This window comes from Papio anubis, chromosome 1, assembly GCF_008728515.1.
Source record: "Papio anubis isolate 15944 chromosome 1, Panubis1.0, whole genome shotgun sequence".
NCBI classification, from domain to species: Eukaryota; Metazoa; Chordata; class Mammalia; order Primates; family Cercopithecidae; genus Papio; species Papio anubis.
Window position 1 is genome coordinate 121,775,766 of NC_044976.1, and position 27,106 is coordinate 121,802,871.

A 27,106-nucleotide genomic window follows, 5' to 3' on the forward strand; every position below is an offset into this window, starting at 1 on the left:
CCCATTTCTATCCAGGAAGCCAAGCTGCTACATATTTTTCCTTGTATTTACCGTACCCCATCTTCTCTTTCTTTTTTCTAGGCGTTCACCTTGGTCGTCCTGATGTTTTACCTCAGACTCCACCTTTGGAGGAAATCAGTGAGGGCTCACCTATTCCTGACCCCAGTTTCTCACCTATAGTTGGAGAGACTTTGCAAATGCTAACTACAAGGTTTGTTTATTGGCCCCTTTCTCCATATAATCTTATCTCTCTTTTCAAGTCCTTGGAAACCTCTATAATATGATTGCATCGTAATAAATTACCCCAAGGGTTAGTGGCTTAAAATAACAAACATATATCATACTTTCTGTGGGTCAGGAATCCAGGCCCAGCTTAGCTGGGTCCTCTGGCTCAAGATTTCTCATGAGGTGGCATTTAAGCTGTTGGCCAGGGCTAGGGTCTCATCTGAAGGCTCAAATAGGAGAATCTGCTTCTAAGCTTATTTATATGGTTATGGGTAGGATTTCGTTCCTTGTGGGTTGCTGAACTGAAGGCCTTAGTTCCTTGCTGGCTGTTGTCTGGGGGCTTCCCTCAGTTCTTTGCTACATGGACTTCTCCATAGGACAGCTCAGAACATGGCACCTGGCCCATCTGACAGTGAACAAGAGAGTATGTGCCTATGCAGAAACCATAACCTCTTATAAGTTAATCTCAGAATTGACATTCTACTACTTGTGCTATATTCTGTTCACTAAATGCAGCCCACACTCAAGAGGTAGGGATTACCCAGAGGTGTGAATACCAGGAGGCGCAGGGATCATTGTGAGCCATCTTAGAAACTGCTTGTCATAGTCTGCTCTCTGGTCTCCAGTAATTTACATACCTCCATGTCCAAAATAAACTGACCCCTTCCAGGATCTCCAGAAATTTCATCCCATTGTAGCATTAGCTCAAAGTCCAGAGTTTTATTACTTAAATTAGGTCCAGGTTTGGATGAGCCCCCCAGGTATAGTTCCTTAAGCAGAGCTCCTCACGTACAGTTCTTCTTAATCTGTGAACTTGTGGAACTAAAGAGACAGTTATTCTTCCCCTGTGTACCTAGCATACAGTGGTGAGACAGGCATTAGATAACCAATATACACATTTCTGTACATAAAAGAGGAGAATGGGAGGCACAAAAAGGAGTCATTGATTTTATTAGCTGTTCCAAAATCCAGGAAATGTTGGAGTTTCTTTTATTAGGCCTCAAAGCAGAATAATTCTCCATGGTTCTTGGCTCTACCCTTTAGACTCTTGGTTTTGTCTTTTGAGTCTTCCTTTTTCATCAAAGCTAGAGTGTATTTTTACCTGAGTTCTTTTCTCAGCCTGCTGCTTTCCAGTAGAATTTTGGGGGAACTAGTGGTCTCTTTATTTTGTACTGTTTGTCTTTTTTGATCCAAGGTGGCAGTGTTTCTACTGATACAGAAGATTTTGTGGGCCTCGTGTGATTCTCTTTTTTTTTTTTTTTTGAGACAGAGTCTTGCTCTGTCGCCCAGGCTACAGTGCAGTGGCACGATCTCAGCTCACTGCAAGCTCCACCTCCCGGGTTCATGCCATTATCCTGCCTCAGCCTCCCAAGTAGCTGGGACTACAGGCGCCCGCCACCTCGCCCGGCTATTTTTTTGTACTTTTTAGTAGAAACGGGGTTTCACCATGTTAGCCAGGATGGTCTCGATCTCCTGACCTTGTGATCCGCCTGTCTCGGCCTCCCAAAGTGCTGGGATTACAGGCTTGAGCCACCGCGCCCGGCCGAGCCTCCTGTGATTCTCCTTGGGATTTACTCCATTAGACAAAAGCCACACTCATAAATATCTTCTTCATGAGACCTAAGCTTACAGACCCTGCTTTTCGGTTGAAAGGATCTGTGAGACATAATCTTTTGAACAGCCTTTTGTATGACTGAATAGCGCAATCAGCCCTCCATATCCACAGGTTCCACATCCCAGATTCAACCAACTGTGGACTGAAAATACTTGAGAGCCTGGTATGGTGACTCATGCCTGTAATCCCACCATTTGGGAGGCTGAGGTGGGAGGATTGCTTGAGGCAGTTTGAGACCAACCTGGTCAATAAAATGAGACCCCCGTCCCTTAAAAAAAAAAAAAGAAAAAAAAGAAAAGAAAAAATAGTAAAAAAAAAAAAAAAAAATTCCGAAAATGTTATGTTGTTGCTGACATGTACTGTACAGTTAGGTCTACAATGGTTGTGTCTGTACTTAACATGTACAGAATTTTCTTGTCATTATTCCCTGAACAATGCAGTATAACAGCTATTTACATAGTATTTCCATTGCATTAGTTATTATAAATAATCTAGGAATGATTTAAAGTATATGGAGGGCCAGGCGTGATGGCTCACACCTGTAATCCCAACACTTGTGGGAGATAGAGGCGGCCAGATTACTTGAGCCTAGAAGTTTAAGATCAGCCTGAGCAACATGGTGAAATCCCGTCTCTACCAAAAATATAAAAAAATTAGCTAGGCGTGGTGGTATGTGCCTGTAGTCCCAGTTACTCAGGAGGCTGAGGCAGGAGGATCGCTTGAACCCAGGAGGCAGAGGTTGCAGTGAGCTGAAATCGTGCCGCTGGACTCCAGCCTGGGTGACAGAGCGAGACCCTTTCTCAAAAAAATAAATAAATAAAAATAAAGTATATGAAGGATGTGCATAAGTTATATGCAAATACTATACCATTCTATGTAAGGGACTTGTGCTTGTGGATTTTGATATTCAAGGAGAGGTTCTGGAACCAGTTCCCCACAGATACTGAGGGCTGACTATACTCTGAACCAATACCTTTTGTTTTTCTGAGGTCTTATTGAAATGTTTCACAGTCACGTTTGGCTTCATCTTTAGACCACATTTTCTTGGCAGTGCCCTGGAGCTTATCCTTGCTCAAAAGCCTTTTTTTTTTTTTTTGGGGGGTAGACATGATGTCTCAGTGTGTTAACCAGGCTGGTCTTAAACAGTCCTTCTCCCTCTGCCTCCTAAAGTGAGCCACAGTATGTGGCCTATCATTTCTTAATTTTAGCATCGTTTGCTCTCTGGAGAGGCTTAGAATTTTCAAAACCTATCAAGTTCTGGTATTTTTGTTTAATAGTCTTTCCCATAATTTCTTTCTGTTCTCTTACATTTTACTATAAGCATCAAGAGAAAACCAGGTGGCACCTTCAGGACTTTGCTTGGAAATCTCCTTAGCTAGATTGTCCAGTTCTTTAGGCACATATTCTACTTTTCACATAATCACAAATCACATTATTGCTAAACTTTATGCTGCTACCTTACTAGGATCTCCTTTCCTTCAATTTCCAATAAAATTTTTCTCAGTTTAAGCCCTCACTGGTAACCCCATTTAAGTCCAAAATTCTATAAACAGCATATTCAGGACACTAACTTTTCACTAAAATGCTCCTCCAAGCCACCCCCAATGTTTTGTTTTGTTTTGTTTTGTTTTTGTTTTTTGAGATGGAGTCTCACTCTGTTGCCCGGGCTGGAGTTCAGTGGCACGATCTTGGCCCACTGCAATCTCCGCTGACAGGGTCTCCCTCTGTCCCCCAGGCTAGAATGTAGTGGCACTATCTTGGTTTATTGCAACTTCCACCTCCCAGATTCAAGTGATTCTCCTACCTCAGCCTCCCGAGTACCTGGGATTATAAGCATGCACCATCATGCCTGGCTAATTTTTGTATTTTTGATAGAGACGGGGTTTTGCCATGTTCCTCAGGCTGGTCTTGAGCTCGTGGCCTCAGGTGATCTGCCTGCTTCAGGCTCCCAAAGTGCTGGGATTGCAGGCATGAGCCACCGCACTGGGCCACCACCCCCAAATTTTAGATTTTTGTTACAGCAGCACCTCAATTCCAGGTGCAAAAATCTGTATTATCTATTATTGTGTAACAAATTACCCCAGACTTAGCTGTCAAAAACAAACATTTGTTATCTCAGTCCGAGTGTGGTGGCTCACACCTATAATCCTAGCACTTTGGGAGGCCAAGGAGGGTGGATCACCTGAGGCCAGGAGTTCGAGACCAGCCTGGCCAACATGGTGAAACCCTGTCTCTACTAAAAATGTAAAAATTAGCCAGGCGTGGTGATGCGTGCCTATAATCCCAGATACTCAGGAGGCTGAGGTGAGAGAATTGCTTGAACCCAGGAGGCAGAGGTTGCAGTGAGCCATAATCGTGCCACTGCACTTCAGCCTGGGCAACAGTGAGATCCGTCTCAAAAAAAAGGAAAACAAAAATTTGTTATCCCAGTTTCTGTACGTTAGCTGGATGTCTTTGGCTCGGGTTCTCTCTGGAGATTATAGTCAAGCTATTAGTCCAGAAGCTTATCTGAGGGAAGATCAGGTTCTCAGCTCACTTACATGGTTGTTGGCAGTATTCGGTTCCTTTGTCACATCGCCCTCTCCATAGCCAGCTCTTAGCATAGGAGCTGAATTTCCTCAGAGCAGGCAAGCAGGGGCTAGAGCATGAGTCCAAGAAGAAGCTATGATATTTTTATAATCTCACCTCCGAATTGACATTCCATCTCCTGTGCCGCATTCTGTCCAGGAGAAGAGAATCTAAGTGCAGCCTACACTCGAGAGGGGAGAGAATTACACAATGGCATGTATCTCAGGAGGCAGGGATTATTGGGGGGAATCTTAGAGAGTACCTACCACATCTGGAGATTGAAACAGAAGAGGGCAGAGTACTGGGAAATGTTTTATAGTATTCAAGAAGCCAAATACAGTTAATTAAAACAGTGTGCTTTGCCGGGAGCTGTGGCTCACGCCTTTAATCCCAGCACTTTGGGAGGCCGAGGCGGGCGGATCACAAGGTCAGGAGATCGAGACCATCTTGGCTAACATGGTGAAACCCCGACTCTATTAAAAATACAAAAAAAAATTAGCTGGGTGTGGTGGTGGACGCCTGTAGTCCCAGCTACTCAGGAGGCTGAGGCAGGAGAATGGCGTGAACCCTGGCGGAGCTTGCAGTGAGCAGAGATCGTGCCACTGCACTCCAGCCTGGGTGACAAAGCGAGACTCTGTCTCAAAAAAAAATAAAACAGTATGCTTCAAAATCTAGTAGCTTCTTAGCCTCTTCTTTCCAAATTCTAAATTGATTCTGAAGTGAAAATTAGAGAAGCAGTATGAGATTTAAGAGGGGAATCCTTTGTTGTTGTCTTCTAATTCTTTTTCTCTCTGCTGTTTTTTTTTCGCCTGTTAGTACAACCTTGGAAAAGCTTGAAGTTGCAGAGTCAGAGTTCACCCATGTGAGTGTCTGGGATGTGTGGGAGGTGAACGTTTTGCAGGGTATAAAGAGGATCACTCATGGCCTGGGGCAGGAAGTTAATTGGCAAGATTAGAGGACCTGGGTACCTCCTAAATCTTGTTTTTTATTTTTTATTTTGTTTTTATTTTTATTTATTTATATATTTTTTTGAGATGGAGTCTCACTCTGTTGCCCAGGCTGGAGTGCAATGGTGCAATCTTGGCCCACTGCAACCTCCACTTCCTGGGTTCAAGCAGTTCTCCTGCCTCAGCCTCTGGAGTAGCTGGGACTACAGGCGCACGCCACCATGCCTGGCTAATTTTTGTATTTTTTAGTAGGGGCACGGTTTCACCATATTGGACAGTCTGGTCTCGAACTTCTGGTGTCGTGATCACAGGTGTGAGCCATTGCACCCAACCATCGTGTTTGTTTTGTTTTTGTTTTTGTTTTTGTTTTTTTTTTTTGAGGCTGAGTCTCGCTCTGTGGAGTGCAGTGGCCTCTCAAAGTGCTGGGATTACAGGCATGAGCTACCGCGCTCGGCCGCCATCTTGTTTTTTAAAAAATATCTTTGGTACCTGATACTTGGAGGCTGAAGCTGAAATAGAAACTTCTTAACGCTTGAAATCCATTCCTGCTTAATCTCATACTCCACATCCTTAACTTTACACTCTCCTTTTACAGTAAGCGCAAAGCCTCAGAAGACCTGGAACAAGATTCTGCCATCTCTGTGATCCCGAGATGTGTCAGCCCTTGCCCCAGCAATGCTGAATTTTCTTCTACTTGGTCATCAAAAAAGGAGTGTAATAGAAGCGAGGGGAGCTCCTCCTCCATCTTCTTACTGAAGAAGAACCTCCTCTCCTTCCCCTTCCTCATGAATGGGCATTAGTGCCTCAGACAGTTGAGGACCCAAGCATCCCCTCCACTCCAGAGTTGGGTGGTACGGATATTCAACTGGCTAACCCTTGGCCTCCACAATTGAATTTTTTTCAGACCCCCATTCTTCATGCTGGAAATGGGATTGCTGTACTTGGCAGTTTTCTTTCCCCTCATCTTTGACCAGGAACTGGACTCTTAGTTTCCTCAGGACAGACTAGCTGGCACATTATCTCCACCTTAGTTCTTTCTCCCTGATCCCTGGAAGAATACCCCTGTAATCTCTGTAAAGGTTTTTGGGGGGATAAGGGAGTTTAACCACCTCCCAGCGTTCTTTTTTTTTTTTTTTTTTCCTGAAAAAAGGAAAAAGCGCACAGCACACAGTTTCAAGCCAGCTTCAGATCAAAACTCCAGAAGTGTTGACAAGATGCCTATTCGTAGGGTTCCCTCAGAAGAGCCATGGTGTTTGTGAAGAGAAGAGTAGTGATTGCTCTGCCAGAAGCAGCTCCTCTTTAAGCTCCTCCTTTCTTGATGAATTTCTTAAGGCTGAAGGAATGGAGAGTGGGACATGGGGTAATGTTTACGCCTTTTGTTAAAACAGGAGGCAGCCATGGGCTGGGAGATCATAGCCCTTCCTAGGCAGAATCCTGTTCACTGCCAAGCTATAATAATTATTACTGTTTTGCAATTTGAAATATATTCTGGTTGATTTTCTAAATGTGAAGACTTACTAAATGAATTTTAGATCATTCTCCAAAGGAGATTTTTTTGCTCTTCTCATCTTTTCCAACAGTGTTCTCCTGTTTGTGGAGCTAAGGTGAAGAGGGGACACCTGTCTGTTTTATCAGGCAGTCTGTATCTATGAGACCAGTAAATATTTTCTTAAACTCATGGGGAGACAGCAGATTCTTGCCTTGGTGAGGTCATTGCTGTGCCATATGTCCTACCCTCCTGTCTTCATGCAGGGAAGTTGGAAATGGGGGCTACATATGCCCTCTCCTCCCCATCTACAAGAGTTGTGGTTTTCCATCTGATTCTTCCACTCTTGTCAGGGGAAGAAGGGGGCCTGGTATCTCAGGCAGATTGTTGAATTCTTGTTCTATCCCTTCTCTATCCCACCCTGCCTTGATAATATGTTAGCCCATACCCCAAATAACTGTCTATATTAGACACCCCCAGCCAGTTTCTGGCTGCCTGTCTTTGCTGCCATGTTCTTTTTTACAAGAAGGAAAGAGTTCTTGCTATTTTTTTTCATAATGTACTATTTATGATGTATTTAAGTGTTTTATTAAGGACACAGTTCTGTTAGGGGTGGGAGGGAATATTTAAGGGAGGGCTGGGTCTTAGGGAAAGGAATGAGGAATCAACATTTTTATGAAGTGTCACTATTTGCCTTTACTTTGTATTGTTCAGAAATGGCAAATACAATATAAAAGTGATACATGGTTTTAATGTAATAAACTTTAATCGGTTATTTAGATCTCTTATTTCTTCTGATTCTTTTTCATATACCATCTGCTCACCCTCCTACTCCACCACCCAGGCTCAGTTTTGTTCGTGTTACCCTAAACAAAGGCTGCATACTTTCCAGCTTGCAACACTGCAGCTTCACTCTTAAGGCTTTATGTCCGTATGTCCTCTTCCTCAGCAATCCTATTGTCTTCACAAGGAAAAGCAGTGAATGAATATGAGGGGAATTACTGTAGGTCTCTTGCCTAGGTTGCAACCCAGTTTAACAGGGATTTGGAGATTCAAAACTCATTTTACTCAGGTTTAAGAAGAAAGAAGAGGGACAGTGGGAAAAGTAAGTTTGAGGTTGCTGGCCTTAGTGATTCCCTCCCTTTCATTCCCTTGACCTGGCCCTAGGGTGTCACTCTTAGAAGATCATAGAGATTGCAATGCATGGAGTAGTTGGAGATCAAAGAAATAATTGTCCTTCAAGAGTTTCTAGTTTCCGGGAGGAACACAAATACATGAAAACAATGTATTATATGTGAGACAGCTACTTAAGCTGTCTGAAGGTGGCACAGAACATAAAAGGGGGAAAAATTGACAGTTATGTGGGATAAAAGTGTTAAGAGAATGTTTCATTTCCAGCACAAGGACTAGATGCACGAGAATGGCCTGTTTTTGAGAACAAGGAAGAGATCATGGTGAGAATATTGGAATAGGTATAGTTAGAGGCAATATTGGGAACCCTGAAATATTTTTTGCCCCTAATAGGATGTGATACAAAATGAGAGACTAACAAAGTTTCATCAGAATTAATAGAGGATTGGCGGGGTCCAGTGGCTCACATCTGTAATCCCAGCACTTTGGGAGGCCAAGGCAAGTGGATCACTTGAGGCCAAGAGTTAAAGAGCAGCCCGGTCAACAATGTGAAACCCCATCTCTACTAAAAATACAAAAATTAGGCCAGGTGTGGTGGCTCACACTCGTAATCCCAGCACTTTGGGATGACGAGGCGAGCAGATCACCTGAGGTTGGGAGTTTGACCAACATGGAGAACCAACATGACCAACATGGAGAAAACCCGTCTTTACTAAAAATAGAAAAAATTAGCCGGGCGTGGTAGGTGCACGCCTGTAATCCCAGCTACTTAGGATGCTGAGTCAAGACAATCTCTTGAACCTGAGAGGCAGAGGTTGCGGTGAGCCAAGATTGAGCCATTGTACTCCAGCCTGGGCAACAAGAGCGAAACTCCTTCTCAAAAAAAAAAAAAAATTAGCCAGGCATGGTGGCAGGTGCCTGTAATCCCAGCTACTTGGGAGGCTGAGACAGGAGAATCACTTGAACCCGGGAGGCAGAGGTTGCAGTGGCTGAGATTGCACCATTCATTGCATTCCACCCTGGCAACAGAGGGACACACTGTCTCAAAAAAAAAAAAAAAAAAGGAAAGGCACGTACTTGGATTGGAAGAGGAATGGGGATTCTCAAAGTTTCTTTTTCTTTCTTTCTTTTTTTTTTTTTTTGAGACAGTTTCACCATGTTTGCCAGGTTGGTCTCAAACTCCTGGCCTCAAGTGATTTGCCCGCCTCGGCCTCCCAAAGTGCTGGGATTACAGGTGTGAGCCACCACACCCAGCCCAGATTCTCAAAATTTTGAATTTGATTTTCCCACAGCCCCAGCCAGTCCTCCTTTTGTCTGAATAAGGAGAACACTTTTTTCTCTAATAGAAATTGGAGGTTAACATGTTTTAGGCATAAATGTTCTGCTTCCCTGACCTTGTCACTCAGAGTGTACTCAACTACTGAGTGGGGTGGTGTAGATAATCCTTTTATGATCAGAGGGTCCCTCTAGCGGTGAGCAGCGACCAGCGCTTATTCTCTAGCTATATCCTCTAATTTATATTCAGATACAAGTAGGGTCTGTTAGTATAAAACTTCTAACTAAAAGATAAATTAAAATCATAGGATAATAAAGTTGGAAATCATCATCTGGTCTGACATTTTACTCAAGCATGTCAGTCTCAGCTATTCTGAAAAGTATTCAGAGATGGTCTCATTCTTTATTAGTTTTTCTTTTTTTCTTTTTTTGAGATGGAGTTTCACTCTTGTCGCCCAGGCTGGAGTACAATAGCACGATCTTGGCTCACTGCAACCTTCACCTCCCGTATTCAAGGGATTCTCCTGCTTCAGCCTCCAGAGTAGCTGGGACTATAGGCACCCGCCACAATGCCTGGCTAATTTTTGTATTTTTAGTAGGAAGGGGTTTCACCATGTTGGCCAATATCTTCTCGATCTCCTGAATTCGTGATCCATCTGCTTCGGCCTCCCAAAGTGCTGGGATTGTCCAGCCTTGGTTTTATTTATTTTAGAGTCTTGTTCTATCACCCAGAGCAATCCCAGCTCACTGCAGCCTTTACCTTCTGGGCTCAGGAGACTGTCCTACCTTAACCTTTCAAGTAGCTGGGACTACAGGCCTGCACCATCACAACCAGCTAATTTTTGTATTTTTTTGTTGCAATGGGGGTATCCAGGCTGGTCTCAAACTCCCTACCTCAAGTGATCTGCCCACCTCGGCCTCTCAAAGTGCTGGTATTACAGGTGTGAGCCACCATGCCCAGCTGGCCTTTATTTTTCATTATGGAAATTTCCAAACCAAAAGTAGAGTAGTATGGTGAACCACTGTGTACACATAACCCAGCTTCAATAATTATCAACATAAAAGGCCAGTGTGGCCGGGTGCAGTGGCTCAAGCCTGTAATCCCAGCTTTCGGAGGCTGAGATGGGAGGCCCAGAGTTTGAGGTTGCAATGAGCTATATATGATTGCACCACTGCTGCACTCCAGCCCAGTGAGACCTTGTCTCTTTTGTTTTATTTAACACCCTGTCTCAAAAAACAAAACAATTTGTTTCTTCCAAAGGATTAAATCCCAAACTTCATATACTTTTTTTGTCTATGAATATAACATATAACCCTTAATAAAGATTCCTTTTATAATGGTGACAACTTTAACACTATTATCATGCCTAAAAAAATTATTTAATATCAAATATCCAGCTGATGTGATGGCTCACACCTGTAATCCCAACACTTTGAGACTTTTTTTTTTTCAGAGATGGGGTCTCACTATATTGCCTATGCTGGTCTCGAACTCCTGCGCTCAATTCATCCTCTCACATAAAAAAATTAAAAACAAATTAGCCGGGCTTGGTGGCATGCACCTATAGCCCCAGCTACTCAGGAGGCTGAGGCAGGAGGATTGCTTGAACCCTGGAGGTGGAGATTGCAGTGAGCCGAGATCAGGCCACTGCACTCCAGTCTGGGCGAAAGAGCAACACCCTGTCTCAAACAATAAAATTTTGTAGAGACGGAGTCTGGCTGTGTTATCCAGGCTGTTCTCAAACTCCTAGCCTGAGTTGATCCTCCTGCCTGGGCCTCCCAAAACGCTGGGATTATAAAACCTAAGCCATTGCATCAGGCCTTAAATGTAATTTTTGATTAACAAACCAAAATGGTTTAGTGGTTTGTTCTTTGGGAGATTAGTTAATATAACTGAGTTGTCAAATCTTTTCTGGGCTCTCTACTGGGCTTAGGGAATTGTAAAGATTAAGACACGTTGCTGGCCAGGTGTGGTGGCTCACGCCTGTAATCCCAGCACTTTGGGAAGCTGAGGCAGGTGGATCAACTGACGTCAAGAGATCGAAACCAGCCTGGCCAACATGGTGAAACCCTGTCTCTACTAAAAATACAAAATTAGCTGGTCATGGTGTCACGCCCCTGTAGTCCCAGCTACCTGGGAGGCTGAGGCGGGAGAATCGCTGGAACCCAGGAGGCAGAGGTTGCAGTGAGCCTAGATCGAGACACTCGAGACACTGCACTCTAGCCTGGGTGACAGAGTGAGACTCCTTCATCTCAAAAAAAAAAAAAGACACGTTGCCTACCCTTAAATGGGGGAGGAGATAAATATACAAATAAATTCAATTCAAAGTTATAAGGGCTTGTTGAATTAAAATTCTACAGGGAACTGAGGGCTGTAGAAAGTCATTAGTGATCTCTACTTTTTTTTTTTTTTTTTGAGACGGAGTCTCACTCTGTCCCCCAGGCTGGAATGCAGTGGCCTGATCTCTGCTCACTGCAATTTCTGCCTCCCGGGTTCAAGCGATTCTCCTTCCTCAGCCTCCAGAGTAGCTGGGATTACAGGTGCCCGCCACTATGCCTGGCTAGTTTTTTTTTTTTTTTTTTTTAAGATGGGGTCTCACTCTGTTGCCCACGCTTGAGTGCAGTGGTGCAATCTCGGCTCATTGCAATCTCCGTCTCCCGGGTTCAAGTAATACTCCTGCCTCAGCCTCCCGAGCAGCTAGGATTACAGGCGTGCGCCACCATGCCCGGCTAATTTTTTGTATTTTTAGTAGATACAGGGTTTCACCATGCTGGTCAGGCTGGTCTCGAACTCCTGACTTCGTGATCCGCCCGCCTTGGCCTCCCAAAGTGCTAGAATAACAGGCGTGAGCCACCGCGTTCGGCCGATCCCGACACTTTTTTTTTAAAATGACGAAGCTGGAACCGACACAGCACTTTCAAAGGTTCCTCCATAGCTCCTCTGAGATCCGGCCAGCGGGAAACCCCAACTGGGAACTGCAATGGCAGGGAAAGTAGAGGCTAGATCCTGTTGTGTTACCGCGATTCCCTTCAACTACCCACAAGAAGCCCATTTGGGGGCCAGGCGCGGAGGCTCAAGCCTGTAATCCCAGCACTTTGGGAGGCCGAGACGGGCGGATCACGAGGTCAGGAGATCGAGACCATCCTGGCTAACACGGTGAAACCCCGTCTCTACTAAAAAATCCAAAAAACTAGCCGGGCGAGGTGGCGGGCGTCTGTGTTCCCAGCTACTCGGGAGCCTGAGGCAGGAGAATGGCGTAAACCCGGAAGGCGGAGCTTGCAGTGAGCTGAGATCCGGCCACTGTACTCCAGTCTGGGCCACAGAGCCAGACTCCTTCTCAAAAAAAAAAAAAAAAAAAAAAAAAAAGAAGCCCATTTGTTTGGCGGTGCCTACAACTCCCAGAACGCAACACGGGGGACGGAGGCGGAAGCTGCTGGCCAAGCCGAGGTCTGTGATTGGTGAAGAGCGATGGGCCAATTGGAGGAGTTGTTGTTAGGCCGTCCCGGAGAACCGGTCGGGAGGGAGGAAGGTGGCAAGATGGTGTTGGAAAGCACTATGGTGTGGTGAGGAGCTACCTCGGGGCAGGAGGGGCACAGCTGGGTCCCGGGCGCGTGTGGCGCCAACGCAGGGCGGGTCTGGGGTGGGGGCCGGGAGCTCATGGGCGAGAGGCGGCCCTGGGCCTGGAGGTTAGGAGCCCGCTGGAGTCCCTGAGTCATCCCGGGGCCGTGGAGTGGCAGACAGTCCCTGGTTACCCCTCTCACCCCCAGGGGGACGGTCATTGACCGGTCATTCCTGCTGCCTTTCTCTGTTCTAGCGCCGTCTTCTCTAGAGCAGCCCGGGTCTGTCCTTAGCCACAGTTCTGCTTCTCCGACTCATCGTAATAGTTTTCTGCCCTCCTTTCTTCGCAAAATAATGTCTATTAGAAAAATAGATTATTAATCCCTTCCTCTCCCCATTCCCTCGTCTCTAACTTCATTACCTTTCCCTGTGTCATCTTCAAGGGTACCATTTACAGATTGCTTTTTATGTATCAGTCATTTTGTTTATCTCACTTAAACCTCACAACCACACCTTAAGGTAAATTATCTCTCCGTTTTACGGTTCAGGATACCGAGTCTCAGCGATTTTGAGTGATTTGTCCAAAATCACACAGCTAGTTAAGTGGTGGAGTCAAGATTTAAACCCAGGGCTGTCTGACACAAAGGCTTTATCCGGTGAGGTAGCTGTCTTCGCCAGTCTCAGGCTTGGGCTGAGTACCTATTAGGAGTCACATTAGATGGGGAGGACATAAATTTTTGCAGGATTGCAAGAGTTCCTTCTACCTGTAATCATTGAATGTAATACAGAATAGTTGACGAACACAAATCACCAATTGGGTGAGACAGACACCTATGAGATTTCGTCTTTTTAGTTTTTTGGGGGAGCATAGCGTTGCCAGGTAACATACAGGATGCCCAGTGAAATTTGAATTTCAGATAAACGATGAATAATTTTTTTTGAGACAGTCTCGCTCTGTCGCCCGAACTGGAGTGCAGTGGCCCAATCCGGCTCACTGCAGCCTCCGCCTCCTGGGTTCAAGTGATTCTCAATGATTGAACTAATTTACACTTGCACCAACGGTATACCAGTGTTCTCTTTTCTCGCAACCTTGCCAGCTTCTTTTTTGACTTTTTAGGATAGCCATTCTGACTGGTGTTAGGTGGTATCTCATTGTGGTTTTGATTTATTTGCATTTCTCTAACGATCAGTGATACTGGGGTTTTTTTCATATGCTTGTTGGCCGTATAGTATGTCTTTTGAAAAGTGGCCAGGCGCGGTGGCTCAGATCTGTAATCCCAGCACTTTGGAAGGCCGAAGTGGGTGTATCACCTGAGGTCAGGAGTTCCTGACTAGCCTGGCCAACATGGTGAAACCCTGTTTCTACTAAAAATACAAAATTTAGCCAGGCGCGGTGGTGGGCGCCTGCAGTCCCAGCTACTTCGGAGGCTGAGGTGGGAGAATCATTTGAACCCCAGAGGTGGAGGTTGCAGTGAGCCGAGATGGTGCCACTGCACTCCAGCCTGGGCGACTGAGTGAGACTCCCTCTCAAATAAATACATAAATAAATAAAAATAAAGTATCTAATATCTGTTCATGTCCTTTGCCCACTTTTTTTTTTTCTTTTTGAGATGGAGTTTTGCCCTTCTTGCCCAGATTGAGTGCAGTGGTGCCATCTCAGCTCACTGCAACCTCCGCCTCCTGGGTTCAAGTGATTCTCCTGCCTCAGCCTCCTGAGTAACTGGGATTACAGGTGTCCACCACCATGCCCAGCTAATTTTTTGTATTTTTAGTAGAGACGGGATTTCATCATGTTGGCCAGGCTGGTTTCAAACTCTTGAGCTCAGATGATCCACCCGACTCAGCCTCCCAAACTTCAGGGAATACAGGTGTTGAGCCACCACGCCTGGCTCCTTTGCCCACTTTTTTTTTTGTTGTTGTTCTTACTGCCCAGGCTGGAGTGCAATGGCACAGTCTTGGCTCACTGCAACCTTCGGCTCACTGCAACCTCCATCTCCCGGGTTCAAGCGATTCTCCTGCCTTAGCCTCCCGAGTAGCTGGGATTACAGGCATGTGCCACCATACCTAGCTAATTTTGTGTTTTTAGTAGAGACAGGGTTTCTCCATGTTGGTCAGGCTGGTCTCAAACTCCTGACCTCAGGTGATCCACCCGCCTCAGCCTCCCAAAGTGCTAGGATTACAGGCGTGAGCTACTGTGCCCGGCCCATCTTCCAGGATTTTTATAGTTTTGAGTTTTACAGTAAGTCTTTAATCCGTCTTCAGTTAATTTTTGTGTATGGTTTAAGAAAGGGGTCCATCTTCAATCTTCTGCATATGGCTAGCCAGTTATGCCAGCACCAGTTATTGAATAGGGACTCTTTCTCCTCACTGCTTTTGTCAGCTTTGTCCAAGAGCAGATGGTCATAGGTGTGCAGCCTTATTTCTAGACTCTCTATTTTGTCCCATTGGTTTCTGTGCCTGTTTTTGTACCAATACCGTGTGGTTTTGGTTATTGTAGTCCTGTAGTAGTAGTTTGAAGTTGGGTGAAGTTGCCTCCAGCTTTGTTCTTTTAGCTTAGGATTGCCTTGACTTTTCCGGCTCTTTGTTGGTTCCATATGAATTTTCAAATAGTTTTTTCTAGTTCTTTGAAGAATGTCCTTGGTAGTTTGATAGGAGTAGCATTGAATCTGTAAATTGCTTTGGGCAGTATGGCTTGTTTGTTTGTTTGTTTATTTATTTATTTATAAGACAGAGTTTTGCTCTGTCGCCCAGGCTGGAGTGCAGTGGTGTGATCTCAGCTCACTGCAACCTCCGCCTCCCAGGTTCAAGTGATTATTGTGCCTCAGCCTTCCAAGTAGCTAGGATTCCAGGCACCTGCCATTATACCTGGCTTATTTTTTGTATTTTTAGCAAAGATGGGGTTTGGCCATGTTGGCCGGGCTGGTCTTGAGCTCCTGGCCTCAAGTGATCTGCCCACCTCGGCCTTCCAAAGTGCTTGAATTATAGGTGTGAGCCACCATGCCTGGCAGTATGGCCATGTTAATGATACTGATTCTTCCTATTCATGAGCGTGGGATGTTTTTCCACTTGTTTGTATCTTCTTTATTTGAGCAGTATTTTGTAATTCTCATTGTAGAGATCTTTCATCTCCCTGGTTAGTTGTATTCCTAGGTTTGTTTTTTTTGTTTGTTTGTTTTGTTTGTTTTTCTGAGATGGAGTCTCGCTCTTGTTGCCCAGGCTGGAGTGCAGTGGTGCCATCTCGGCTCACTGCAACCTCCGCCTCCCGGGTTCAAGGGATTCTCCTGTCCCAGCCTCCCGAGTAGCTGGGATTACAGGCGCCTGCCACCATGACCAGGTAATTTTTTTTCTGTATTTTTAGTAGAGATGCGGTTTCATCATATTGGTCAGGCTGATCTCGAACACCTGACCTCAGGTGATCCGCCCGCCTCAGCGTCTCAGAGTGCTGACATTACAGGCGTGAGCCACCGCGTCCAGCCAAGGTATTTTATTATTTTTGTGGCAGTATGCACGTAGTTCTTTTTTTTTTTTTTTTTTGAGACCCAGTCTCGCTCTTGTTGCCCAGGCTGCAGTGCAATGGCGCGATCTTGGCTCACCGCAGCCTCCGCCTCCCAGGTTCAAGCAATTGTCCTGCCTCACCCTCCCTAGTAGCTGGGATTACAGGCATGTGCCACCATGCCCCGCTAATTTTGTATTTTTAGTAGAGACGGGGTTTCTCCATGTTGGTCAGACTGGTCTCGAACTCCTGACCTGGTGATCCGCCCTCCTCAGCCTTCCAAAGTGCTGGGGTTACAGGCGCGAGTCACCACTCCCGGCAGTATGCACACAGTTCTTGGCCCCATGTGGGGCATCATGGGGAACCTGCTGTTGATGTGACTGCCCTACGCATGTGCCATTGTATTACCCTTTTTGAGTGTGCTTTTTTTTTTGGGAGACAGGGTCTCATTCTGTTACCTAGGGTGGAGTGCAGTGGTGTGATCTTGGCTCACTGCAGCCTCGACCTCCAGGGCTCAATTGATCCTCCTGCCTCGGCCTCCTGAATAGCTGGGGCTATAGGCACACACCACCATGCTCAGCTAATTTTTGTATTTTTTGTAGAGATGGGGTTTTGCCATATTGATCAGGCTGGTCTTGAACTCTTGGGCGGCTCAGGAGAGCCTCCCTCCTTGGCCTCCCTAAGTGCTGGGATTATAGGCATGAGCCATCACACCCAGCCTGTATTCTCTTTTAAAATAAAGGTTTTGGCGGTAATCCCAGCTACTTAGGAGGCTGAGGCAGGAGGAGGGGTTAAGCCCAGGAGTTTGAGGCTACAGTGAGCTGTGATTTCACCACTGCTCTCCAGCCGGGGTGACAGAGCAAGATCCTCTCTCAAAAAATATGTGAAATGGCCAGGTGCGGTGGCTCACACCTGTAATCCCAGCACTTTGACAGGCTGAGGCGGGCAGATCATCTGAGGTCAGGAGCTCAAAACCAACCTGGCCAACATGGTGAAACCCTGTCTCTACTGAAAATACAAAAATTAGCCCGTGTGGTGATGCATATCTGTGGTCCCAGCTACTCGGGAGGTTGAGGTGGGAAGATCTATTGAGCCTGGGAGGTTGAGGCTACAGTGAGCTATGACTATGTTTGAACCTGTGCCTGCGCTTGAAACTGTGCCTCAACACTATCCTAGACAGGTTGAGTATTCCCTATCTGAAATGGCTAGGACTAGATGTGTTTCGGATTTTGGATTTTTGTCAGATTTTGGAATATTTACATTATACTTAACCAGGGGAGTATTCCTAATCTGGAGGTCTGAAGTGCTCCAGTGATAGTTTCCTTTTTTTTTTTTTTTTTTTTTTTGAGACGGAGTCTCGCTCTGTCGCCCAGGCTGGAGTGCAGTGGCCGGATCTCAGCTCACTGCAAGCTCCGCCTCCCGGGTTCACGCCATTCTGCTGCCTCAGCCTCCCGAGTAGCTGGGACTACAGGCGCCTGCCACCTCGCCCGGCTAGTTTTTTTTCTTTTTTTTTTTTTTTTTTTTTGTATTTTTTAGTAGAGACAGGGTTTCACCGTGTCAGCCAGGATGGTCTCGATCTCCTGACCTCGTGATCCGCCCATCTCGGCCTCCCAAAGTGCTGGGATTACAGGCTTGAGCCACCGCGCCCGGCCGATAATTTCCTTTGAACATCATGTCAGCATTCAAAAACTTTCTGATTTGGGGCATTTTGGATCTCAATCGTTTCTGATTAGGTGTACTCAACCTGTATTCCCTTTTCTATTAATACTTGTTTTCTAGTACCTTCTTAATTACCTCTCTTTACCATTTTTGATTTATTGCCAGACAAAGCATACTAAAGAAAAAAAATGACACAAGCTCATATTTTTCTTGCCAATAGAAATGAGATGTCTTGGCCAGGTGCCGTGGCTCACACCTATAATCCCAGCACTTTGGGAGGCCAAGGCAGGAGGACTGCATGAGTCTAGGACTTTGTGACTAGCCTGGGCAACAAAGTGAGACTCTATCTCTGTAAAATGAAAAATAAATGAAAATTTTTTTTTTGTAGAGACCGGGTCTCCCTGTGTTGTCCAGGCTGTTCTTCAACTCCTGGGCTCAAGCGATTCTCCCTTCTCGGCCTCCCAAAGTGCTGGGATTACAGACGTGAGCCACCATGCCCAGCCTAAAAAATAGATAAAATTTTAAAAAGAAGAAATGAAGGCCAGGTGCAGTGGCTCACACCTGTAATCCCAGTACTTCGGTAGGTTGACATGGGTGGATCATCTAAGATCGGGAGTTCGAGACCAGCCTGACCAACATGGAGAAACCCTGCGTCTACTAAAAATACAAAATTAGCGGGGCGTGGTGGTGCATGCCTGTTATCCCAGCTACTTGGGAGGCTGAGGGAGGAGAATTGCTTGAACCTCGGAGGCGGAGGTTGCGGTGAGCCAAGATTGTGCCATTGCACTCCAGCCTGGGCAACAAGAGCGAAACTCTGTCTCAAAAAAGAAAGAAAGAAAAAAAAAGAAAGAAATGAGGTATCTCATTTAGGGCACTGCTTCCGTCCGTTAGCACAGGTAGAACCTTAACTATTAGAGCTCTTAGGGACCTCAGAGGTCATCAAGAATTGATCCTTATAGGAGCTTATATAACTGCATCACTTACCTGCCTTCTTTTGGTCTTTGAGAAACTCGAGATTATATTTCACATTATCTGGATGCTTTTAGATCATGAAAAGTTGCAGGGATCTAAGGTGAGACTTCAGATCCACAAAACCTCATTTTTACCATTCAGTTCAGCTGTCGAAGCTGTTAAGCATTTAATGAGGATTGGATTGTACTTTTCTGCATTCAGTGCTGCCAAGTGTGTGTTATTTTATAGACTTTTTTTTTTTAGGTAGTGGCACGATCTCAGCTCAGTGCAACCTCCACCTCTTGGGTTCAAGTGATTCTTCTGCCTCAGTTACCCAAGTAGCTGGGATTACAGGCGCCCGCCACCACCCCTGGCTAATTTTTATATTTTTTAGTAGAGATGGAGTTTCACCATGTTTGCCAGTGTGGTCTCAAACTCCTGAGCTCAAGTGATCTGCCCGCCTCAGCCCCGCAAAGTGCTGGGATTACAGGTGTGAGCCACCACGCCTGGCCCTATTTTCTAGATTTTTTTTTTTTTTTTTTGACGGAGTCTCACTTTGTCGCCCAGGCTGGAGTGCAGTGGCGTGATCTCAACTCACTGCAACCTTGGCCTCCCGGGTTCAAGCAATTCTCCTGCCTCAGCCTCCTGAGTAGCTGGGACTACAAGTGTGTACCACCACGCCTCGCTAATTATTGTATTTTTAGTAGAGACGGGGTTTCACGATGTTAGCCAACACTGGACTCGAACTCCTGACTTCAAGTGATACACCTGCCTCCACCTCCCAAAGTGCTGGGATTGCAGGCATAAGCCACCATGCCCAGCCTATTTTATAGATTTTTTTTTTCTTTTTTTTTTTTGAGACGAAGTTTTGCTTTTGTTGCCCAGGCTACAGTGCAATGGCGTGATCACCACAACCTCCACCTCCTGGGTTCAGGTGATTCTCCTGTCTCAGCCTCCCAAGTAGGTGGGATTACAGGCATGTGCCACCATGCCCAGCTAATTTTTAATTTTTAGTAGAGACAGGGTTTCTACATGTTGGTCAGGCTGGTCTCGAACTCCTGACCTCAGGTGATCTGCCCGCCTCAGCCTCCCAAAGTGCTGGGATTACAGACGTGAGCCACCACGCCCAGCTATAGATATTTTTAAGTTACCTTCTTCATTTCTTGTATTTGGATTACTGCCATTTAATGGGAGGGTTAAATTATTTATCCATGACAAAGCTTAGTAGCACTTAAGTGCAGCTTATAAGAAGGTGCTGTGGTTCATCAGTAGATCACCACCTTTGGAGCTCATCAGAATCACTTTGTAAAGATTTAAAAATTTTTTTGGCTGGGCACAGGTGAAACAGGTGATTATCTGAAACACAGATAACAGGTGGCTCACACGTGTTATCCCAGCACTTGGGGAGGTAGAGGCAGGAGGATCACTTGAGCTCAGAAGTTCAAGACCAGCTTGGGCAACATATTTAGACCCCTGTCTCTACAAAACAATTTAAAAGGTAGCTGGGCGTGGTGGCTCGCACCTATAATCCCAGCTACTTGGGAGGCTGAGGTGAGAGGATCACTTGAGCCCAGGAGGTGGACGCTGCAGTGAGCCATGAGTGCACCGCTCTACTCCACCTGAGTGACAGAGCAAGACCCTGCCTCAAAAAAAAAAAAAAAAAAAAAATTCCTCATTGGTTATTCTGAGTCAATAAATGTGGGCTAAGGCTTGATCATCTGTATATTTAAAAAAGGAAAAAAAAGCTACAGGTGATTCTATGAAGACTGAGAGCTGCTGCTATAGGGGGCCCCTGGAACTGGAGAGAAGGTTTTGGAGAACTTCTACATTTCTTCTCTCTTGTCCTTCAACCCTAATCTGGCAGTGTGGACAACAGTGAGTATATGCGGAATGGAGACTTCTTACCCACCCGGCTGCAGGCCCAGCAGGACGCTGTCAACATAGTTTGTCATTCAAAGACCCGCAGCAACCCCGAGAACAACGTGGGCCTTATCACACTGGCTAAGTATGGGGGACAGAGGAGGAGGGGACTCAGTAGGTGGGTGGTTGTTACATGCTACTCTTCTGTAGATTCCTTGAGGCTGCTTTTGCCCATCACCTTCCTAGATTGCCTTCTTCACTTTTTAGTGTAAATGTTAATAGCAACTTGTTTTTTGTATTAACCTGCTCGGTTTAATTTAATACAGTACAGAAGCTAAATCTCCTGGGGTGAAATTTCTGTTTCTTTTTATTGTTTGTTGGGCAGGGCTAGGGTAAGGGGTGAAATTTCATAATATATTTTAAAGTCAGTGAAAAGTGATTTTGGGCTGGGCGCAGTGGCTCACGTTTGTAATCCCAGGAGTTTGAGACCAGCCTGGGTAACAGGGCAAAACCCTGTCTCTACTAAAAATACAAAAATTAGCCAGGCGTGGTGGTGGGTACCTGCAATCTCAGCTACTCAGGAGCCTGAGGCAGGAGAATCGCTTGAACCCTGGAGGCGGAGGTTGCAGTGAGCCAAGATCATACCACTGCACACCAGCGTGGGTGACAGAATGAGACTCTATCTCAAAAAAAAAAAAAAAGAGAAAAAGAAATTTTTGGATCAGAGCCCCTAGGCATATATCACACATCCTTTTACCCTAAAAGTGTTTTGTTTTAGGAACTGATAATTCTTAAATGAGTAGCCTCCCACTCCAGTGTACATAGTGTTAGCTGGGAAAATGGGTCTGGAGGTGGAGAAGACAGGAGAGATACAAAGTAGCATCGTTATTTTGGTGGATTCTCAGGGCCCTGTGAGCCTTTAAAAGGAGTTAGGGGAAAACATTTGGAAGTAGAGGGCAGGTTTCTTACAAAGCCAACCACTTAATTATTTCTGTGCTTGGTTTCCATTAAATACTAGATATTTGATTAAGAAGAATAGAGGCCAAGCACAGTGGCTCACACCTGTAATCCCTGCATTCTGGGAGGCCAAGGCAGACGGATCACTTGAGGTCAGGAGTTCGAGACCAGCCTGGCCAACATGGCAAAACCCTGTCTCTACTAAAAATACAAAAATTAGCCAGGTGATGCACATCTGTAATCCGAGCTATTCAGGAGACTGAGGCAGGAGAATCCCTTGAACCCAGGAGGCGGAGATTGCAGTGAGCCAAGATTGTGCCACTGCACTCCAGCCTGGGTGACAGAGCAAGACTTTGTCTCAAAAAATAAAAAAGAAGAATAGAGATTACAGTTAGAATAGAAATAGTGGTTATTATCCAGGTCTTTAAAGAAAACTCAGACACAGTTTAGAGGTAGTTGTGCTGACCTGAACTCACTGAAATGCTTTTCCTACATCCCAGTGACTGTGAAGTGCTGACCACACTCACCCCAGACACTGGCCGTATCCTGTCCAAGCTGCACACTGTCCAACCCAAGGGCAAGATCACCTTCTGCACTGGTATCCGCGTGGCCCATGTGAGTCCTACTGGGTTCTCTGGACTGTTTCTGCCTGCTCTTAGGTCCTGCCTCCATCATACTTATTTCTCCCCTGGATTCCTGAGCTAGGACCAGAGCAAGAGAAAGTTAACTTGGCATAGAAAGGATATGGGGGATGAGTCAAGGGTAGTTGAGGGTTGTAAGGGGAAAAATCCCTAGAATTGAGAATTAAGGTTGGGTGTGGTAGCTCACGCCTGTAATCCCAGCAGTTTGGGAGGCCAAGGGAGGAGGATTGCTGAAGGCCAGCAGTTTAAGACCTGGCACATAGCGAGACCGTGTTTCTGTTTTTTTTTTTTAAAAAAAAAAAAAAAAAAAAAAAGGCTGGGTGCAGTGGCTCACACCTGTAATCCCAGCACTTTGGGAGGGTCACCTGAGGTCAGGAGTTCGAGACCAGTCTGCCCAACGTGGTAAAACTCCATCTTTACTAAAAATATAAAAATTGGCCAGTACTCGGGAGGCTGAGGCAGGATAATCGCTGGAACCCAGGAGGTGGAGGTTGCAGTGAGCCGAGATCGTGCCACTGCACTCCAGCCTGGGTGACAGAGCGAGACTCCATCTCAAAAAAAAAAAAAAAAGGAGAATTAACCTCCCTTCTTTATGCACAGAGAGTCATAGCAAAAAGGGAGGAATTGGGGGTGTTAAATCTTGTGTGAGCGTGATGGTAGATGGTATACTTGAGGTACAAAGAAACTGTAAGAAAACGGAACCGAGTGACAGAGGAAAGAGCTGAGTGATTTCTCTGGTTGACTCTGAGAACTTCCTCTCCCTTTACAAGCTGGCTCTGAAGCACCGACAGGGCAAGAATCACAAGATGCGCATCATTGCCTTTGTGGGAAGCCCGGTGGAGGACAATGAGAAGGATGTGAGTCCAAGTGGCAGCTGGGGAATGTGGGCAGCCAGTGTTTGGGACTGAGGTCTTTCATCCCTCAGGAGAACCTGGCAGAGGCATCAGGCTCGTGACTTTGGGGAAAGGTGAATGTGGAGAATTCAGTTTTTCTATTGTAGGACCTTGGGGAGGTCAGTAGAGTTCTGTATGCTTTTATGCGGCAGGTCCTTTCCCCCCTCGAGTATGGAACAGATTTCTTGATTTTTCTCCCCTTCTTCCCAGCTGGTGAAACTGGCTAAACGCCTCAAGAAGGAGAAAGTAAATGTTGACATTATCAATTTTGGGGAAGAGGTGAGTAGGGACTGATTGGAGGGCATTGGCTTAATTTGGTTATAAACAGAATGGTCCTTAACCCTGAGGAGTGTGGGCACTGTAGCAGAGTAGTATGGAAATGGCAAAGAACAGGGAGCAAGGCCTGAAGGAGGGCGTCCTGTGTTCTTTCCTCACCAGGAGGTGAACACAGAAAAGCTGACAGCCTTTGTAAACACGTTGAATGGCAAAGATGGAACCGGTTCTCATCTGGTGACAGTGCCTCCTGGGCCCAGCTTGGCTGATGCTCTCATCAGTTCTCCGATTTTAGCTGGCGAAGGTGGTGCCATGCTGGGTCTTGGTGCCAGTGACTTTGAATTTGGAGTAGATCCCAGTGCTGATCCTGAGCTGGCCTTGGTGAGCAAATGTTGACCCCAGGTAGAGCCCAAAGGCCCTTTTTTGTTCTTTTCTGGCACACACCTCACAGAGCTTCTACCAGGCTGAACAGTCCTAGAGACTCCCAGTAACTCATATTCCAAGACCTCCTTTTGCCCCCTCTTCCCTATACTTCTGTCTGATCTCTAGGAGCACTAATGTCAGACTCTTTCTTTTTCACTCCCCCTGATGAAAACCAAGGCTTCTCCCAAGTCCTTTTTAATCCCATACCACTGCTTATCCCTCTAGCTTCTCTGTGTGATAAACCAGAAGCTGCCCCTTTATGTTCCTTTCCTACACCCCAACTAACTTTCCCAGCTCCCTGTAGGAGTGAGGGCAGGGGAGCCCTGATTGTGCCCTGCTCTTCATCAGGCCCTTCGTGTATCAATGGAAGAGCAGCGGCAGCGGCAGGAGGAGGAGGCCCGGCGGGCAGCTGCAGCTTCTGCTGCTGAGGCCGGGATTGCTACGACTGGGACTGAAGGTGAAAGAGGTGGAATCTGAAGTCCTGGGACTGTGGGATGCTAAACATTGAAAGCTGGGTGTAGGCACTGCAGGGAGAGTGTGGAGGTCTGACAGAGTAGGAATATGTGGGAGGGCCGGGCTAGGGGAATGGCTTTGGAGGCTGGCCTGTGTGGATATGGCATTAATTCTACCCTGCTCCTCTTTTCCTTTTCCCAGACTCAGATGATGCCCTGCTGAAGATGACCATCAGCCAGCAAGAGTTTGGCCGCACTGGGCTTCCTGACCTAAGCAGTATGACTGAGGAAGAGCAGATTGCTTATGCCATGCAGATGTCCCTGCAGGGAGCAGGTGAGCCAGAGCCTGGGTGGTGCCTAGGCAGAGGGCTGGGATGAAGAAGAGTAACTGAACAGAGTGACCTCTCTTCCTCAGAGTTTGGCCAGGCGGAATCAGCAGACATTGATGCCAGCTCAGCCATGGACACATCTGAGCCAGCCAAGGTGAGACCCAAACCTGCCCCCGCGTCAGGTTTAAAGTCCTTGAATTTAGATCCTCATCCCTCTGAGGCTGGGAGCATTTCTACCATAGCTAAGTCCTTTGAGGAGCAGAGGGAAACACATGGATATGCATTTCTTACATGTAAACCTTGCTAAGGTAGCAATGCTAGTGGTCAAAGTTGGAGAAGTGTCCTCATGTTCTGTAATTTTCCTTCCTTGCTGGTGGGAGCAGCCTGGGCAGTTCTCTAGGATGTCTACCCAGGAGGGAGAAAAGAAGGTCTGGGAAAAAGAAAAAGGAGAACTGGGTGTCTTGAGAGCAGGAAACCTCAGTGTGATGGAATCTGTTTTTCTCCTCAGAGCTCAATTAACAGAGTTCTTAACAGGCGCCTCCTCTATTTGGTCAGTAATAACTGTTTGCATTCATGCCATAGAAAGGATTTTGCTGATTTGTCCTTTCCTTACCTTGGCCAGAGGTGCCCGAATCCCCACACAGTCAGAAGGCAGGGGAGCCCCGGCAGCGGCATGCTCCTGTCCTTCACACCTGCTTACTCCCTGCTGCTCCACACCCTCCCCTTAGCTCACACTGCCTGTTTGCAGGAGGAGGATGATTACGACGTGATGCAGGACCCCGAGTTCCTTCAGAGTGTCCTAGAGAACCTCCCAGGTGTGGATCCCAACAATGAAGCCATTCGAAATGCTATGGGCTCCCTGGCCTCCCAGGCCACCAAGGACGGCAAGAAGGACAAGAAAGAGGAAGACAAGAAGTGAGACTGGAGGGAAAGGGTAGCTGAGCCTGCTCAGGGGACTGCATGGGAAGCACGGAATATAGGGTTAGATGTGTGTTATCTGTAACCATTACAGCCTAAATAAAGCTTGGCAACTTTTTTTCCTTTCTTGCTTCAAATAGTGATGGTGTTGAGTGTGAGAGAGAGGAGGAGCACCTGGCCTAAAGAAGAGCCTTCCTTGTTGAGTTCTCCATGTCTCTCTTTCCACCTGTCTGGGCCTCCTAATGTGCCGGGATTACAGGCCCAGGAGCCATGTTTCCATTTCTAATGAACGAAGACCTTGTTTAAACCACCTTCTTGCCAATAACTTTTACTCTGCACTCTGACACAGCTGAACCCCAAGTGTGGAATGGTATTCAACCTTTTCAGTTTTTTCATGTGTACTTCTAAGGTTCGGCAAGTTTAGGTTATTTGGCCAAGGATATTTAGCTAATGAAGAGGTAGAACCAGGATCAAAATCCAGACTTGTCTCAGACCTGTCTCACCAGTTGAATCACCACCAAACAGTAGTTTCCTATTGCTCGCTGCCTTCAGTGACCCTGGTCAGCTCTGCAAGTCAGTTCCTTGTAGCAACTACTATACCTTCCTCTACTCCCCCATTACTCTCAACAGAAGCCTGACATCTTTACAGAGTCAAGGTCTTGAGGCAGGAAGCTCTGGCTCCCTCCTTCCCACCAGCACCTCCCTGCATCAGTTATGCTGTCTCCTGAATATCTGCTGTCCTAAACACCCTGCTGGCGTTTTCCTCTCAGTGTACACGCATCAAATCCACACTACAAGTAACCTTACCTTGAGACCTTATATCACACTGTTTAAATATTTCACAAGGAACATCTATTCCCTTTATAATTTTTTTTTAAGTATGTTTTTTTTGGCTGGGTGTGGTGGCTCACGCCTGTAATCCCAGTACTTTGGGAGGCCAAGGTGGGCGGATCACAATGTCAGGAGTTCAAGACTAGTCTGACCAATATGGTGAAACTCTGTCTCTACTAAAAATACAAAAAAAAAAAAAAAAATTAGCTGGGCATGGTGGCATACACCTGTAATCCCAGCTACTCAGGAGGCTGAGGCAGGAGAATTGCTTGAACCCGGGAGGCGGAGGTTGCAGTGAGGCGAGATCGTGCCACTGCATTCCAGCCTGGGTGACGGAGACTCTTGTCTCAAAAAAAAAAAGTATATATTTTAAAAATTTTAAAGTCTGTGCTCTGTCGCCCAGGCTGGGGTGCAGTGGTGTGATCATAGCTCACTGTAGCCTCAACCTCCTGGCCTAAAGGATCCCCCTGCCTCAGTCTCCTGCGTAGCTGGGACTAAGGCACACACTACCACACCCAGCTAATTTTTTTTTTTTTTTTTTGAGATGGAGTCTCACTCTGTCGCCCAGGCTGGAGTGCAGTGGCGCTGTCTTGGCTCACTGCAACCTCTGCCTCTCAGGC

General features: G+C 46.2%; 2 protein-coding genes across 20 annotated transcripts in view; both read left to right on the top strand.

Annotated features, from left to right (window-relative positions):
• PIP5K1A (phosphatidylinositol-4-phosphate 5-kinase type 1 alpha) overlaps nt 1-7,622 on the top strand; it is a 52,017-nt gene extending 44,395 nt beyond the window's left edge. For 9 of the 15 annotated variants that reach the window (XM_031669825.1, XM_031651202.1, XM_031650363.1 and 6 more), the window contains 3 exons: nt 82-211; nt 5,225-5,270; nt 5,951-7,622. In XM_031669825.1, the coding sequence (XP_031525685.1) occupies nt 82-211; nt 5,225-5,270; nt 5,951-5,953 (179 nt within the window). In that variant the 3' untranslated portion in view covers nt 5,954-7,622. The remainder of the gene's footprint in view (nt 1-81; nt 212-5,224; nt 5,271-5,950) is intronic. The other 6 variants (XM_031650206.1, XM_031650660.1, XM_031651551.1 and 3 more) reach the window with 3 other exon arrangements.
• A 5,074-nt stretch (nt 7,623-12,696) lies between these two features.
• Nucleotides 12,697-25,780, top strand: PSMD4 (proteasome 26S subunit, non-ATPase 4). Of its 5 annotated transcripts, none has more exons than XM_021921309.2 (10): nt 12,697-12,811; nt 20,774-20,914; nt 22,227-22,341; nt 23,138-23,224; nt 23,471-23,539; nt 23,699-23,914; nt 24,305-24,422; nt 24,611-24,742; nt 24,824-24,891; nt 25,466-25,780. In XM_021921309.2, exons 1-10 carry the CDS (start codon nt 12,717-12,719, stop codon nt 25,505-25,507), a joined length of 1,083 nt encoding a protein of 360 aa, XP_021777001.1. In that variant the 5' UTR covers nt 12,697-12,716; the 3' UTR covers nt 25,508-25,780.
• The last annotated feature ends 1,326 nt before the right edge of the window (nt 25,781-27,106 follow it).

Excerpts from the sequence above, each read along its gene's own strand:
- PSMD4 (XM_009180902.3), top strand. The coding sequence starts at position 12,717 with ATGGGCCAATTGGAGGAGTTGTTGTTAGGCCGTCCCGGAGAACCGGTC. Across the intron at positions 12,812-20,773 it reads TTGGAAAGCACTATGGTGTG|TGTGGACAACAGTGAGTATA; the intron begins GTGAGGAGCTAC and ends CTAATCTGGCAG. Across the intron at positions 24,743-24,823 it reads GATGTCCCTGCAGGGAGCAG|AGTTTGGCCAGGCGGAATCA; the intron begins GTGAGCCAGAGC and ends TCTCTTCCTCAG.